Source organism: Pecten maximus, unplaced genomic scaffold (assembly GCF_902652985.1).
Source record: "Pecten maximus unplaced genomic scaffold, xPecMax1.1, whole genome shotgun sequence".
Classification (NCBI taxonomy): Eukaryota; Metazoa; Mollusca; class Bivalvia; order Pectinida; family Pectinidae; genus Pecten; species Pecten maximus.
The window spans coordinates 15,407-31,269 of record NW_022979980.1 but is presented as its reverse complement, the minus strand read 5'-3'; the positions used below and the strand labels follow the sequence as shown (position 1 = coordinate 31,269).

The window sequence follows — 15,863 nt, the reverse complement described above, 5'->3', positions numbered from 1 at the left end:
GCATTGGTGACGTCGTTGATCTGACATTGCGGTTTAGCTCTCGGTCAGGGCTGTTATGCGTTTATATGTAATTTCATTTAATAATCACATTTATTGGCACGAATCACTAAGATCACAACAAGCATTGGCCCGCTAGGCCTAGGTATTGTTTACAAAAAGTTTGTCACGCATGCGTACTCAGATAACTAAAGACAAAGCGAGGTTGTTGTCAGGAATATTCGTCATTTTGGTCTAACTTGTTTCAAATGAGCACCAATATCAATCATCGGTATACAAATCACACTGGTATCGCAGTTTAAACAAACACTGCAAGTTCGAATTGTCCCTACGTGGGGAACCCATGTACACAGCCGGGCACACGTGCACAAGGCGATGTCCTTGAAGCACCGCCTACTTCAAGCGAACTGTCCAATGAGGAAACGTTTTACCCTCTTAAGCCGCGGTTCATTTGTATAGGATAATATAGTATTGATACTCTCCGCAATACTTTTTATACTTTCATCGTCCACAGACAGGGTTCCATGGCAGTAAATGCTGCTTAGAGGTAAACAGATTCTGCTTGATGAAAGTGAATATATTGTTCCCTTCTTATTATCGTTGAGCGAAGAAGTACTAATCTATCCACGAGCAAAAAATGGATAAAATGCTAAGACGTTGAATAACCTGCGTCTTAAGGTTAAGGGGATACACATTGTCATGAAATAATTAACCGAATGTCTCGAAAATTGACAGGAGTGATCAATCAGCCACCATTTGCTTCATTGCAATTTTTTTCTATGGCTTTCCATGCTTATATTCTTAATGTCTAGACTTTTTGGAGAAAACATGTAATTTTTCAAAAAAGGTAAACTATTTCGAAATAAAGTTTGCAAGAATTATTGGTAAATGTTAAGTGGTGATAGAAGAATCCTATTTTTGTTGAGAAACCTTACATACTAGTAAGAATTTTTATATTTGGTAGCATCTTTATTTCACAAAAATAAATATTGAAAATCGATCCTTTTTTATCAATACAATTAATTAAGCATTGAACTGTTTTTGTATGGTATTTATTATCTATTTGAATGCCAGAACTTTGCAAACAAACAACAAAATGTGCGTTAGCAAATTATGATTTGTTTGCCTGCAAAGCTCTTGCATTCAAATGAATCATAAATATCATACAAAACACTTCTACGCTTATATTTACATTCCTTTTACGTTTTTGTTAATTTTTTAAATGCTAAAATTCATATTTAAAATTCATAATTCCCGCCTTACCGACAGTTAGAAGCTTTTACTCGGTCGTTGAAACAGCCGGAACATGGTAGCTTGCTTTTTGTCAAACACAATAGTACATGGAAAATTAAAAAAAAACTCAAATTTTTTATTCCATTTTATTATCAATGAAATGCGCAAATGGCATTTGTTTATAACAGATAATGTAGACAAAATAATTAGTCGTTAAACATAATTCTCCTAGATATTGTAGTTCGGTTTGTGATGTATTAATTCGCCTATTAGTGTAGCGCCTGATGGATGGCATTTAAATGGAAATAAATGCCAGAGCTCTCAAACAGATTATATAGTGACAATGCCAGACAAATGTAAATATTTTTTTGATAAATTGTATTGAATTTATGTCTTTTGCATGATTTGCTGTCGGAATTATCACAATAATGTATCAACGTGTTTATTACTATACACACCTTCCCAATTTAAGGTCCAAGGAATGAGATTTTAGGTCATCTTACCCTAAAGGTCAGGATGACTAATAGCGATTATGCTTTGTCCGTCGTGCGCCTTGCGTCGTGCGAAAGTTTTTCAAATTTCAAACTGCATCTCAAGATCCGCCAGTGGAATCCAATTTAAACTTGTCTGAAATGATTATGAAAAGATTCTTACCAACAGTTACTTTTTTCTGGTAGGTCCGAAATCCAAGCTTGTCACCATCTTGAAAAATATATTTAAAATTCCGCAGTTCTCCTGGTGCGATTGAACCGGACACTGTTGGAAATGTTTGTAATATAATATCATTTCGCAATCATGAATTTCCTTAACAGCATTTAAAACTTCTTCTCTGGTTCTTCTTGTGGAATTCAACTCATATTTGCCTGAAATAATTTTGAGATGGTCCTGACTATTTTGTTGTATTTTGTGTCGGTCTAAAATCCAAGATGACAAAGTGGTTCTTTTTTTCTTACTCTTCAACAGGAAAAGAATTAATTGTAAAATAATTAGAATAGCTCATAAATGTAACATTTCTAATGATGATTTGAAATTTTCCCGGTTTAACATTTATGCAATTTTTCTAAATAACGGCAAGTAGATTATTATTTCATATGCGTCGAACATACCTTCACTATGTGTAGGGACAGCGTTTCGGATAAAACTGGGGTTTTAATGTTACAATGACTGCCAAGTACTTCAAACAAAGATAACTTATTTCCATGGAAGTGGACAGATTACGTGGGTTATTCATAGACAGGTGGCCAGGTGGAATTCTGAACCAAAAACTTTGATCTTTAAATGAAAGTTTGTCCAGATATTTACATGATTTTACCTTCCTATTTAACATCACGGTTTTTCAATAAAGTGCGTCGTTGTTATGCCTACTGTCTGGCAACTGGTACTATATCGAGTTAATTTGATTAGCAATTGTCTCTTTGAATAAATTTCCCTTTGTTACGCTGACGATATGTATTAAAATTGTTTGGATTAGTTGATGCTTCATCAAAACAAATTAATTGTTCGCGTCGTTTAACTTCAATTGATGGAAAGAGTACTAAGAGTACTTTGTTTCTTCTAAGATCTAATATCTTGTGATCTGTTGATAGCATATTTAATCTCAGTAAACCCTCTCCGTAATTACAGACCATCTGTTCTGATCAAAACATCACGAACCAGAATCATGTTACAACATTCATCTAAAACTTTAAAAGAAAAGACATATTGCTTTTCATCGCATGCATCATTTTCAACAGGTTGGAGAGATGACGTCTTTCAAATGTACATATTACAAAGTTGTTCCGTTATATGATGATTCTGTTGATGGTAACAGCTCGAAATTATTCAGATACACCTTTTTAATTAGTACGACGAACTGCTTTTCGTCGCTTGAATATTTTTTTCAAAAACGGAGATAAGGTAATGTCTTAAATAGACCCTGCAAACATTTGTGAAATGATAATCCTGTTGATGGTAACAGGTCGGAATAATTTAGATATACTTCTGAGGTCTGGACGCTTTTTATCGCCCGAATTGTGTTCAACAACCGACGGTAACATGAAGTTTGCAATTAACCCTACAAAGATTTGAGAAGTTACATGATAATCCTGATGATGGTAGCAGCTTGAAATCAAAGATTTGATATCGATATGACAGACTATATATGTTTGAGAGAAATCTCGAAGCGACACAGAAACAGGTTTCTACCTACAGATTGTGCTTGTAATCTGTCTCAGCCGTTTATTGCAGCCATGATGATGTTAACATTGTTCTGCGTCTTCGCCTTTCTATCACCGAGTCTAGCGGCAGTGTCGAAAGCAGTGGACAAGTTGTTAGAATCGGTAATGGATGAAGTCACAGTTGACCCAGAGAAGGAATATGAATGTCTTCTTTACCGTTTGGAGAACAAACTTGACAGACTGGAGGATAGAATGACTAGGCTGGAAACTCGACATGAGAACCAAACCTGGAGGCCACCCGTCAAACCAACAGGTACATGTTATTGTCACTTCTTGTTACACATTTGAGACAATTGATGTCAATATCGTATAAAAACATTACCAATACGATGATTGCTTAGGTTTCAGTTTTGAATTGTTTAACTGTCACGATCGATATCAATATTGAGCATATCGATATTGTATTTGATACTGAGACTTCTTAGTTGTTAGGTAGTGTTCAAGGGCAGAATATTTCTTTGGGCGGCATAGTAAAATACATGATCTTTGTGATAAAGAATTGCAAGTTCGATATGGAGGGTAAAGATCGTATTATTTTTTATTATCAAAAGAAGTCGAGAGAGTCCTTTTCCATATGACATCATAGTTCCAAAAAACATATAAGTTATATATTTATAGATTTTTTCAAAGTGACATTCAGTTGAAATCTGGCTCCGTTATTGATTATCACTGCAAATTTTCTGATAAGTTGAAACAAAGTAAAAAGCGGCGGAGACATGAAGGGTCAAATTCGGACTCATCACAAAATGACATATTGATGCTAAAATGCACGTGAAAAAAAAACTAAAATATCGTTGATTTGATATACAATACATAGAACGGATTTTGGGGCAAAATACGGAATCATAGCAAAAGCTTATTCATATCATAAGTTCGAAATAGAAACATTTTAATCAACAAGTCATCTTAATCTATAAATATTACAAATGTAATCAATCATCTAAATATTTTGTTTGATATCTCAGATTAAACACAGATGAAATGTAGAATTGGAGCAAATGCGCGTTTGAAAGAGCCTGTTCTGAAAAAGTAAATTTAATATCAATTGTTTCCTACTACTTTTCCTAGCACTATAATCAATCTATGAAAAGTAAATTGAATTTTCACCTTAATAATGAATTTCTTTTCGAATTGAAAACGCTTTTTTAAGGTAAATAACATGCTAGTTCTTTCAAACATCGGCTGTATTGTAAACATTTTTGTTAAATGTTTCTATCGTGATATGTTTCAAATTATCTAAAATAATGATTTGATGGCACCATGTATTGAGATATACAAGTTACAAGAAGGGATAAGGGATAAATCGAAGCTATTCTACATAACGAGATTACCATTAAAATGAAGCGGAGAAGCCTGCATTATACTTCATACCGTGTGCGCTACGTATAAGTGAGTGAACATCTACCTTTTTGTACGCTATACCCTGTCCCGTATCGCTTTCTTATACATCCACTAGGAACTTTATCTTATTTTCATCCCAATACGGTCTTAATGAATGAAATTCAAACTTTCTATTCACACTAAATTTAACATTTGATTTTTGATAAAGCCTTTGTTGTAATCAAAATAAAGTTTACAGTCCGGGCACTGGAATCTAGCCCGAGACCGACTTACAATATTCACTCAAATCAATGTTTCATAGTAGTCATGTGTCATATGCACAAAGAATTTTGTTGTCGAAGCTGTATATTGTATATATTGTCTATATGGAAATTATTTGTTTATTTCAGGTCGACAATATGCATTCAGCGCATACCTGTCTGTCAGCAATAGTGGCCTTCGTAGCAGTGGTGATCTGAAGTTTACCACAGCCATCTCGAATGTCGGAGGAGCTTATAACGAGCACAGTGGTGTGTTCACAGCAAAGGCTAAAGGCGTATACGTCTTCACTATCTTTGCGCATACCTATTCCTATGCGAAGTCATGTACCCTAAATATCATCCACAACAACGAAACCATCGCGAGTTCCTATAGCTACGACAGGTATGGCTATCCTACATTTGGTAACACCGTCGTGGTTCAACTGAGTAGAAAAGATGTGGTATATGTTGCCATAAAGTCATCAAGTCAGTGCTATCTGAGTGGCAAATATTCAACCTTCACAGGGTTTCAGCTGGGTGACTAAGAATATCGGACAACAGCAGTTTGCCAACTGATGCATGTAACTGTTACTCTCCTGTTTGAGCTCACACCTAGTGCTTTTTACTTTCTTAAACTATAATATTTATCTTATTTTCTTTACCATATTTCAGCATAATTCTGTGAACACTGAACTGATACAAAAGCTAAAACTCGAAAACTAATTTGACAAACCCGACAAAAATGTACAGATATATATTTGATATTTGGCTTACCGTTAAATATATGAACTTCGAATATCCAAAATTTCGGTAGAAACCATTGAAGTTTACGTATTAGTCAATGATATGTTAGTTTTGTCCGTGATCTTTCAGGCCAATGTCATATTACCCATATTTTAAATAATGACATTTCCCTTTTTCTTGCATCGTTGTTATTTCTACGCGCTTAGTTTTCTTTCTGAATAAAGCTTCAAAATGCATTATCTTGTTGATTGTTGTCATTTTTGTTGAACAGAGTTGCTTATATTGTCTCTCATAATGGCTTAAGGAGAACAACGCTTTATTTTCCGCAGTTATAATGTACTTTTACTAGCCCAGATTACTTTGATTTACTGATTAAAATGGATTATTTTATCAACTGGCTTTTGGCATACCTACGGGTGATATATTAATGATTGATTGTCTCATTTTAATTTCTACGACTATCATGGACCAGGTCAAGACCCAAAGGCTTGTTTTTCAAAGTAAAAGCAAGCGTTAGATATTCCATGTTCGAAATTTTCTATAACTTATCTATCTTAAACTACATAATAGCATTAACCATATTAACCGGAGTCGTTTAAAAAATCAGACTCATTTTACTCCTTTGAACTTGGATGTGGGTCAAGGAAATAACCTGATCAATTTATATGTATAATATCAAGAAACTTATAGAAGTTCAGAAGAGGATCATTTAAAGCTTCTGACCCGACAGAAAACCGGAAGTTGAACGATTAGTCTAAACTATAGCAATTGTTCAAAGTTTTACATAGAGAAAATACCATTGACCTGTGTCTTTTAGTTATTGTGAAAAAGTTGCTGAAAAGTTTTCAGTAATTCGACCAATGTGATTGTGAAAGAAAGCATTTCATTTTAGCAAACTTTGCAGTAATGACTTAAACATCAAGGTATGAAATATCAAGACTCTATTATTTGAAGAGTTTCAGACTTGTTTTGAAGTTTGTTTTCCAAAATAGCACATTGAGTCCTACCTTAAACTAGAAAATTACGTTTAGGAAGTAAATGATTTTTGAGAAAAGTGTTCTTTTGTTAATTTACAGAACAAATCCTCGGGTGAATTTGATAGAAACAGTAATTAAGGATTTTTCTCCTTTTAGGTAAAACATTTGAACCGCAATTTTGTTGTTTTCAACTAAGTCAAAATGATAACCAAATATTGTTATTTCGGAGAACAAAATATAGGCAAAATATATCTAAAATATATCGGAGAAAAATAACTATATATTTAGGACATTTCAAGGATATCAAACAAAAATGGCAAAATAACAAAATGGAGTACTATGCGAACAGAGAATGTCAAAAAAAAGTGAAGAATTCATCGTGGTGACATCAATAATATATGTTTTTGATATAGAAAGATTAGAATAATATTGTAAAAAAAATAGCGACATCTGACCCATTAGCAAGATATTTATTCGATCATTTAAGTGATTTTTTACATTTCAATACAATTATGATTACAACAAATACATATAATTTCTAAAGTGATGTTGACCTTTCATATGAACCGATTAGAGGAATGAATATATACATAATGTACTCTGCATCATGTTTTCGAAGATGTGATACTTAGATTTTTACATGCGTTTTATGCCTTTTTATCTACCAAGATTAAATTTGTGAGTTTAATGATCACACCTGATTAGCTCCTGTATCTAAATAGTATACCTATTGCCTAAACGTAGTGTACAACTAGGCTAAATATAGTGCAAGAATGTTGCACTAGAATGTGAGGTTTGTCTACACTCAACTGTACGTGGCATCTGAATAACGCATTTGTATATTCAGACTTCTTAATCGGCAAGAAACTTTTAGCTGTAAGATTGTTCTATCACGTGGAGATAATTCAAACGAAATTCGCTACCACATGATGCAACGACATAGTTTGTTATTGGATGGCCGCCAAAATATTAACTATATACTGAAACAAGAGATCTTGTAACCGTTTTATGTCATGTCGCTGGTCAACAGGTCGCTGATTTAGATTTGTAAAACACAATTTGTTATAAATCTATACCAAACGAAACTGTTTTACGTAAAAAGACATCACAGTTCATAAATAAATAAACGTGTTTTTAATTTGATGATATTATGACAATGATCAAGCTTGCAAAAAGAAATAGGATATCCCCAATTGTTGTTTGGGGTAAGACATCATATTTAGTTATGGCAAACTTAATTCCAGCTCATATCTAAAGGTACTAACATCTCTTATTTATTTTTTTACAATCCTGTGGACTATTAACTTAAGGCATATGAGATTCAAGGTTAGGATTTTCTCAAAAGATATTTAGGGAATTTCAAAAAAATATATCATGAAATTGCTCAAAAGGATATAACAAAATTCATCTTCAAAATACACTCATGCACAATTCATAAATGCAAGTTGTGATGTTTGTGACACCATCGTACAATTATGAGTAAATTTATTAAGTTAACAATAGGTTCTTTCCGCATTAGAAATTTCCTTCAATTTAGCAAAGTGTACAAAGTTGCATGCAAACAAGACAATACATGCTCCTTAATTAATATACAAACTTTATAAATCATAAGGTGGTGGTACGTTATCTTCTGGTCGATTACTCACCCGTTTCCATCTAGTATCCTTCATTGTGGAGCTCCCTCCATCCACTTCCAATTTTACACGACGTTAGCGTTGTCCCATAATATTTTGGTTAATCATTTTCAAAACTCTTTTATTGTTCAACATCACTTCTTATACTGTTCAGGTAAATAGATAAAGATGACTATCACTGGAAGCTTGATATTGATCAGGAGTTGAGTTGTTCCGATAAGCAGTTTCTTTGATTAATGATCTATCATGATTAAATAAAAATTTTATATCAAAAGTATTTTTTTTTCAAATGTATGAACAGTTTAGAGGGTATCATATGCTTATAAATAAATACATACTGTTTCTTAAGTTATACATACATGTATAGGTATGAATATCATAAAAAATCAATATACATATGTATAATGATAAGACGTATTAAAATAAATCTTATGCTAAGAGAAAACGTATTATGAAGTTTTAAACTTATGTCTTTTCCCTTTTTCAAGTATTTGTGCAAATGAAATATGTTCAAATACAAAAATAACAAATAACAAGAAAATGTTCTATATATATTTCCATCAAAAACATATAGATCTAAGTATGAATTTGATAATGTAATAGAATAAAAAGGGTCTATAAACTTCGTGTAAGGTATTATCGTATTGCAGTGCCATCCATCTCCTTTCTACTTCACATATGATATTGCATTGAGGACAGATCCGTGACGTCACCAATCGTGTACTGATGGTGACCTGTAATAACACATGAATAAGACAATTACTTTCAGCATTGGTCAAGATAATGTCATATTTGTTTCTTGTACTAGTTGGTAAGGTTATATGCAATAAGAATCTCCAAATTTTCAGTTAATCGGACTAAAAGTGGGTGCCTGGAAAAGCAGTTTTGGAAATAGGTGAAAGCCTGATGGAGCGAGTGGCCGAGTGGTTAAGGTGTCCCGACACTTTAACACTAGCCCTCCACCTCTGGGTTGCGAGTTCGAAACCTACGTGGGGCAGTTGCCAGGTACTGACCGTAGGCCGGTGGTTTTTCTCCGGGTACTCCGGCTTTCCTCCACCTCCAAAATCTGGCACGTCCCTAAATGTCCCTGGCTGTTAATAGGACGTTAAACAAAAAAAAACAAACGAAACAAAAACAAAAAACAAAACAAACAAAAAAAGACAACCCCCCCCCCCCCCCCCCCAAAAAAAACAAAACAAAACAAAACAAACCACGTAATCTATAATTCATAAGGGCTCAGACTTCACATACAAAATGTGTAGTATATATTTCATCACAGGTTAGACTCAACATAGTCTATAGTTCATTAGGGGCCAGATTTCACATAGGATATAGTTCATCAGGGGTCATACTTCACATAGTATATAGTTCATCAGGGGTTAGACTTCACATAGTCTATAATTCATCAGGGGTCAGACTCGACATATTCTATAGTTCATCAGGGGTCAGACTCAACATAGTATATAGTTCATCAGGGATCAGACTCAACATAGTCTATATCCAATGCTATATTAGGTTTTTCCTTGATCCTTCAGGTCTATATCATATAATCAATATTTTTAACAATGATATCTTTGTATTTCTTGAATCTAGTTTAATAGCTTATCACTATATCTGTGGTCTTAATTCTATTTCTGAATAAAGCTTTTAAATGCATCGTTTTGTTTGTTGCTGTTATCATTTTGTAGAACAGAGTTGCTTCCCTTTCTGATTTTATCTCTTAAAATGCCAATTTGAGAACAAAATTTGATGGAATAAAAAGGAAATTCTGTTTCATATCGGAGAACCATTATCTGAAATTGTAGAAAATGCAAATCGAATGTTTGATTAGTTGATTTATAATAGTTAAATTTGTAAATTGTTAAAGGAATTCGAGAGAGTACCTTCTTAACAGTTTTCTATCGTACCTAATAGTGTAGATTTATTTTATTATTCTTTTAAAACATAATATAACAAAGGATGAAAATACACCAAACTTTGTTAATAAAACTTTTACTTTGAGATAACTTCAAACTCAATTGAAGAGGAAAGTTTTTTCATATTCTGTCTTAATAATGAAATATCTGAACGTTAATTGCCTCTCAAGTAACATGGCATTTTCATTGATTATCTTAACCTGACAGAATTAAAACACGAAATTGTTGGCTAATAATTTGACGAGAGTTTTCATCCACTTTATGAAAATACACAAGACCTAAAGTCTTTGTTTTCAAAAGTAAATCCAGAATTGAATATTTCATAGCTTTCCATCAATATTCTAAATGTTTTATAACGTATTACCTAAACCTAAATGATAATATTAATCATATTGTTTGAATGTCCTCAGAAATCTTTTAAATATTTTAACTGATTCGACTCCATACTCTGTGAATGTGGGTCAAGTTAAATCGTTTTAACGCACTTGATTGCAAATTACCTGATAAACTGCTGTTTCAAATATCGATAAGCTGCCCTTTGAAGAAGCTGAGAAGGAGATTCATTCAAAGTTTCTCACCCCTTCCGAATACCGGAAGTGGACTTTTTACCCGTTTAGTGTTTAAACTATAGTAAGCAATTGTTCAAAATTTGCTACAGACAAAAAACTATTTTCCTCCTGAGACATTTGGTTCTGGTAAAAAGGTTGCTGAAAGAATTTTAGGAATTTGACCTCTGTGGTAATGAATGAAGTTTAAGGATATTCATTTCAAAAAATTTTCCAGGCAATATCTTAGACATCCAACATCTGAAATGTCAAGACTCTTTCATTTGCAGAAATATATTTTTGTTTAAGTTTGGTAACCAAATTACTATTTTGAGCCATACCGTAAACCGAAAATTGACTTTTGAAAAGGAAATATCTTTGAAGAAAAAAGTATTCTTTTGTTAATTTACAGAAGTTTTCACCGAGGTCAAAATTAAAGCTAAATTATAAATTTTCTCTGGGGGGAAACAAGATAACGAAAACTTTTTAAAAAATCTCACAGATATAGAAGAAACTTTCAACATATTGAGGGCATTTCAAGAAGTTTTTGTTGTTATTTTTAATATGGAATAATGAAAAACAAGTGAACTTTGACCCATTAACAAGAGTTTTTATTTTACCTTTCTGTAAATAACATGTAATTAGAAAGGTGACCCCGAAGATTATCTATATAAATGTAAACGCAGGAAAGCTGTGAAAACATTGCTTTTTCCCCAGTGGTCATTTATAGATTGCGTGGTATGACATTATGGCTTCCGTAATAGATATTCGATCTGCCTGAAAATGTTGCCATTAAACCTTTCTACGACGGCATATATTGAAGAATATGAATTCTCATAACTTATTACCATAAATGCTACCGTAGTGACGGCATGACAACGTGTGAAGTAATACCAACACTTTGCTGAATAATAGCCGAGTATCAGGTCTCTGTCGATACGGAATACCTTTGACGTTTTGTAAGCTATTGTTGTATGAAGAGGTTATGCTGAAGATGGAACAACACGAATTCATTTCTTATTTTATATATATATTTTTTATTATTATCTTTTTTCTGTAAATAAATGAATCGTTCCAAGGGTCCACTGCTTTTCGGCATCTGGTTATCAAGCCGGTCCTCAATTTGATAACGTCAAATTTTCAAATGACGGGTGTCTTCGATGAAGCAGAAGACGCATGTCCTCCTGGAACTGGTCTTAATCTCCTGCACATTGTCGAAGGTGTCTATATTAGTTGTTGCTGTTTTGCTCATATTTTGCCTTGTTCTCTCTGCTCCTGACCCAAAAACAAGTACAATAATTCTGCAAGAGGCTCGTCATCAAAATAACACGGTTAGACATGATATCCTAAAATTAGTTCAGCTAAAATTATGATTGAGAAAGTGTGAATATAATTTTTTTTTTAGTTAAGTGGATGACGTTGATAATTAAACTTTCAATCAACACACGATATGCCATAAATATCCAATGTCGCATTTTTCCATATTTGCTGATGGTTTTACTTTTTTCCGTGTCATCATAGTGCCTCATTTTTATAATTTATTTATTATTAGGCATTCAAAATATTTCAAATATTTGAATTATTCATGAATCATGAACGCGGTCATCTGATCTATTATATCGAACGTTCAGTTTCCGTGTTGGTCATATCAACGCTTATCACTTCCACTGATTGTCAATACAACAGACCAGATACCACAATTGTTATTTTCATTGTTATATCAATAAGTTCTCGATGAAATGATTTATCATTTTTCTTATTTTCCATCCTCAACATGGGCTTACCCATTCCCTTTTTTTTTGATCACTCAAGTGGGAAATACTTTAAATTGTTGAACCCAATCATGCATAACATCATGTTGATTTCATTGTAATCTTTTGACCAATTTTGTAACCAAGTACTATATACTGCAGCTTCTTTAGATCCACTTAGAATCTATTTTTCACTCGCTGATTATACTTTTCAAAATTAACTTTTTTTCTACATATATATTACTATGAATAAACGATTTCAGTTTTTTAGATAAAAATCATGCATTACTACATACTAAGTTAGCTATACCCCGTCAGTATTTGTAGTTACAGTTCCAGGTTAACTGCCGTTGAGCCCTATCTGTGGACGACAAAAGAACTTCACCACCAGCGAGTGTTGATTGTATTGAATGTACTGACACAACCAGTAATCCACATCCTACTCCTGTTACGAGGGCGGTGCTTGACCGTACTTGAAGGCATCAGTCTGGCACTCTGTTCTGACCATGATCCTTCCAGGATCATCCACACCACATTATGGTCTATCCTCACCAATGGGTTAAACTGTATACACCCGTGCAACATACCGGGTGGGTAGCTATAAATAGACAACTATAATACCTTGCTGTTTATCTACACAGCATGTCAACAACAGTTATAAACAATATATACAATTGGGTTTGTATGTACGGTACTCACCGCAAGCTGTAGTTTGCGTATTTATGTCCAATAAATGAGTAAGTAGCCGCGGTGTTGTGCCGCTACATCTGCATGTTGACGTGTTTACACCGCACGTTCTGGAATGTCCTTTTTCCTATATCCGGTCACACATCCGGTTCACGTACAAGTCTTTGAGCGCGAAATACAAACAAAGTAAAGTACCATGGTATGTAACACCGTGTACGTTCGCTGTTCCGTCTTAAACGCAAACGCTACGGAAGTGCTACGGAAATGGTACGGTAATGCTACGGAAGTGCTACGGAAATGGTACGGTAATGCTACGGAAATGGTACGGAAATGGTACGGTAATGCTACGGAAGTGCTACGGAAATGCTACGGTAATGCTACGGAAATGCTACGGTTGACGCTCACAAATAATCGACCGTTTCTGAATAAATTATCTGGTTCTTATAAAAAGCGGATCCTAGACGAAGCGAACACGTAGAAACGACAGTGCAATGGTGTTTGATGGAGTGAATGTTGTATCGGGAAGTGGAAGAACGTTTTATCAAATTGTACTACAATAGAAAACCTCCGTGTGCAAAAAACTTTACAACTTTTAGAAACCGGAAATATTAAGGTCATATAAGGATCTTTCAAATTTAGGAAAATTTATTATTCTCGACAACAAAAGACGATAGTATTTAATTTTAAAATAAAATCACTCTCTACACTAGCGCTGCGGTCGCGTATGTGTTGTCTCTGTGTGTCCGAACTTTATTGTTTTGTTTTTATGTATTTATCTATATTTTCACTGCATTTATTCACTGCATTTGTACTGATAAACCGTAAGGTTTAAGAAATCAACTAATTGAATTGAAAAACTTGTATCAAAGTGTTAATTTAGGTACAGGTAAACAGATCAAGATTTCTGAACACAGATTGACCAGGCTATGAATAGACCCCCTATAGGGCTAATTGTAAAAAGGAGAAACTGACCAGGTGTGATGATGACTTATACACCTGAGCCCGATGACTCCTAATCAAGTGTATATCCATGGCCATCAGGTGAAGTTGACGGTGGTGGGGAGGGAGATTAGTACCCATGGCAACAGGTTAGGGGGACAATTAAGTCAAGTACATGTACATGTCTGGCAAGTCTATATATAACAATCACTGGTACATATTACTGGTGTGTATGCATTGACGATTTGTTTAAAAGTCTGATGTCGGATCAGAGGAAACTCTGGCAAGGGAGGGATAAAAACTAAAAAACAAGACATCAATAATTATATACTTAAGAATATACAATGTACATGTGCAATCAGATACGTGTATATCACACGTCTGCAATGGAGCGGACTCTGTACTGTGTTTACTTGATAATGGATAACACTCTGAAAATCTTTATTAATGGACTTGTGTTGTGATCTAACCTTCAGTTGAGTGACAATCAGTAAACCTTTGCACCCAAGAGAAGTGAGGAGTGCACGATAATTAGTTCACAACTGTTTTTTTTTTAACTTATTGTCACAAAGGACATAACCAGGTAATACATTGTTTCAATATATAAAGACTTCAACAGTGTAGAGTGAAGAATCTACCTTTGAAATTAATTTGATGTTGTATGCGATCATTTTAATCATTTACATGCTTCTATTAAAACACATCAGTTTGTGTCAGAGGCCTAATAATGGCTTACTCAGGTGTACATGTACTTCATGTAAATATTTTGTCGGACAAAATATTAATATTTTAAATTTTTATTGAATGTTAATTCAATAAAGTTTTGGCTTTTACATTGTTATTCGAAACTTGAAAGTTTCTTTTACAGCACATGTCATCTATATGATTTATACATTGTATGTTCTGTCGACAGATCTTGAGACATGTACAAATAAATGTACATGTCCAGGCTACATGTACATTACATTGAAGCCAAACATCTGGGAAAGGCCTGTTGCCAATGGCCAACTGGGCGCAATATGCAACCCTACAGCCTTGAGGACATGCATCCTATCACACCTTACCTGTAAGATGCTGATCAGTCTAGCTCTTTTGTGTCTGGCACATGGTATACCTGGCCAGGTGACCTGTCCCCAATTAACCCCCGGGGTCCTATTATGACTCATTCTCACTGAGCCAACATATAGAAATTTACCTGTATTACCAGGCCAACATGTCAAATTTTACACCTGAGTGAGTTTAAACTATAGCAGTAGCCTGTTCTTACTTTCATGAGAGAAAATATAAAAATGTCAAATTGAATATGACTTATAAAATGATGACTCAAATGATTCACCCTCTCTTTTACATTTTTTTTTTCTTCAAAACTTTCCTTTTTGCCGATGATGGTAAATTTTGTAAAGCAGCACGTTATATTTAAGACTTCTATCCGATATTGACAGAGTCTACGACGGGTGTAAAACTTTAAAATGTACGTTTTATATAAAAAAAAATATTGTTATATAACGTTTAGCAACAAAAGATATACAACTGAGTATCCCGACAGCTTGGGTGAGGAATCTCTAAAGAAAGAAACACATGCTAAAGACTTGGGTGTATGGGTCACTCCGAATCTTAACTTTTTATTTCATGTTAGATAAGTGG

The 15,863-nt window shown here is 34.0% G+C and overlaps 1 protein-coding gene and 1 long non-coding RNA gene across 3 annotated transcripts; one reads left to right on the top strand and one right to left on the bottom strand.

The window, feature by feature from the left end:
* Window positions 1–2,958: 2,958 nt before the first annotated feature.
* On the top strand, window positions 2,959–6,006 carry LOC117319343. Its single transcript, XM_033874175.1, has 2 exons — window positions 2,959–3,699; window positions 5,177–6,006. Exons 1-2 carry the CDS (start codon window positions 3,357–3,359, stop codon window positions 5,569–5,571), a joined length of 738 nt encoding a protein of 245 aa, XP_033730066.1. The 5' UTR covers window positions 2,959–3,356; the 3' UTR covers window positions 5,572–6,006.
* A 5,907-nt stretch (window positions 6,007–11,913) lies between these two features.
* LOC117319345 lies at window positions 11,914–13,481 on the bottom strand. 2 transcript variants are annotated; one of them, XR_004530695.1, is made up of 3 exons: window positions 13,293–13,481; window positions 12,890–13,157; window positions 11,914–12,117 (listed from the first exon to the last, which is right to left on the bottom strand). It is a non-coding gene; the product is annotated as an uncharacterized LOC117319345 (long non-coding RNA). The 2 variants fall into 2 exon arrangements; XR_004530696.1 differs by having other exon boundaries at window positions 12,904–13,157.
* Window positions 13,482–15,863: the final 2,382 nt, after the last annotated feature.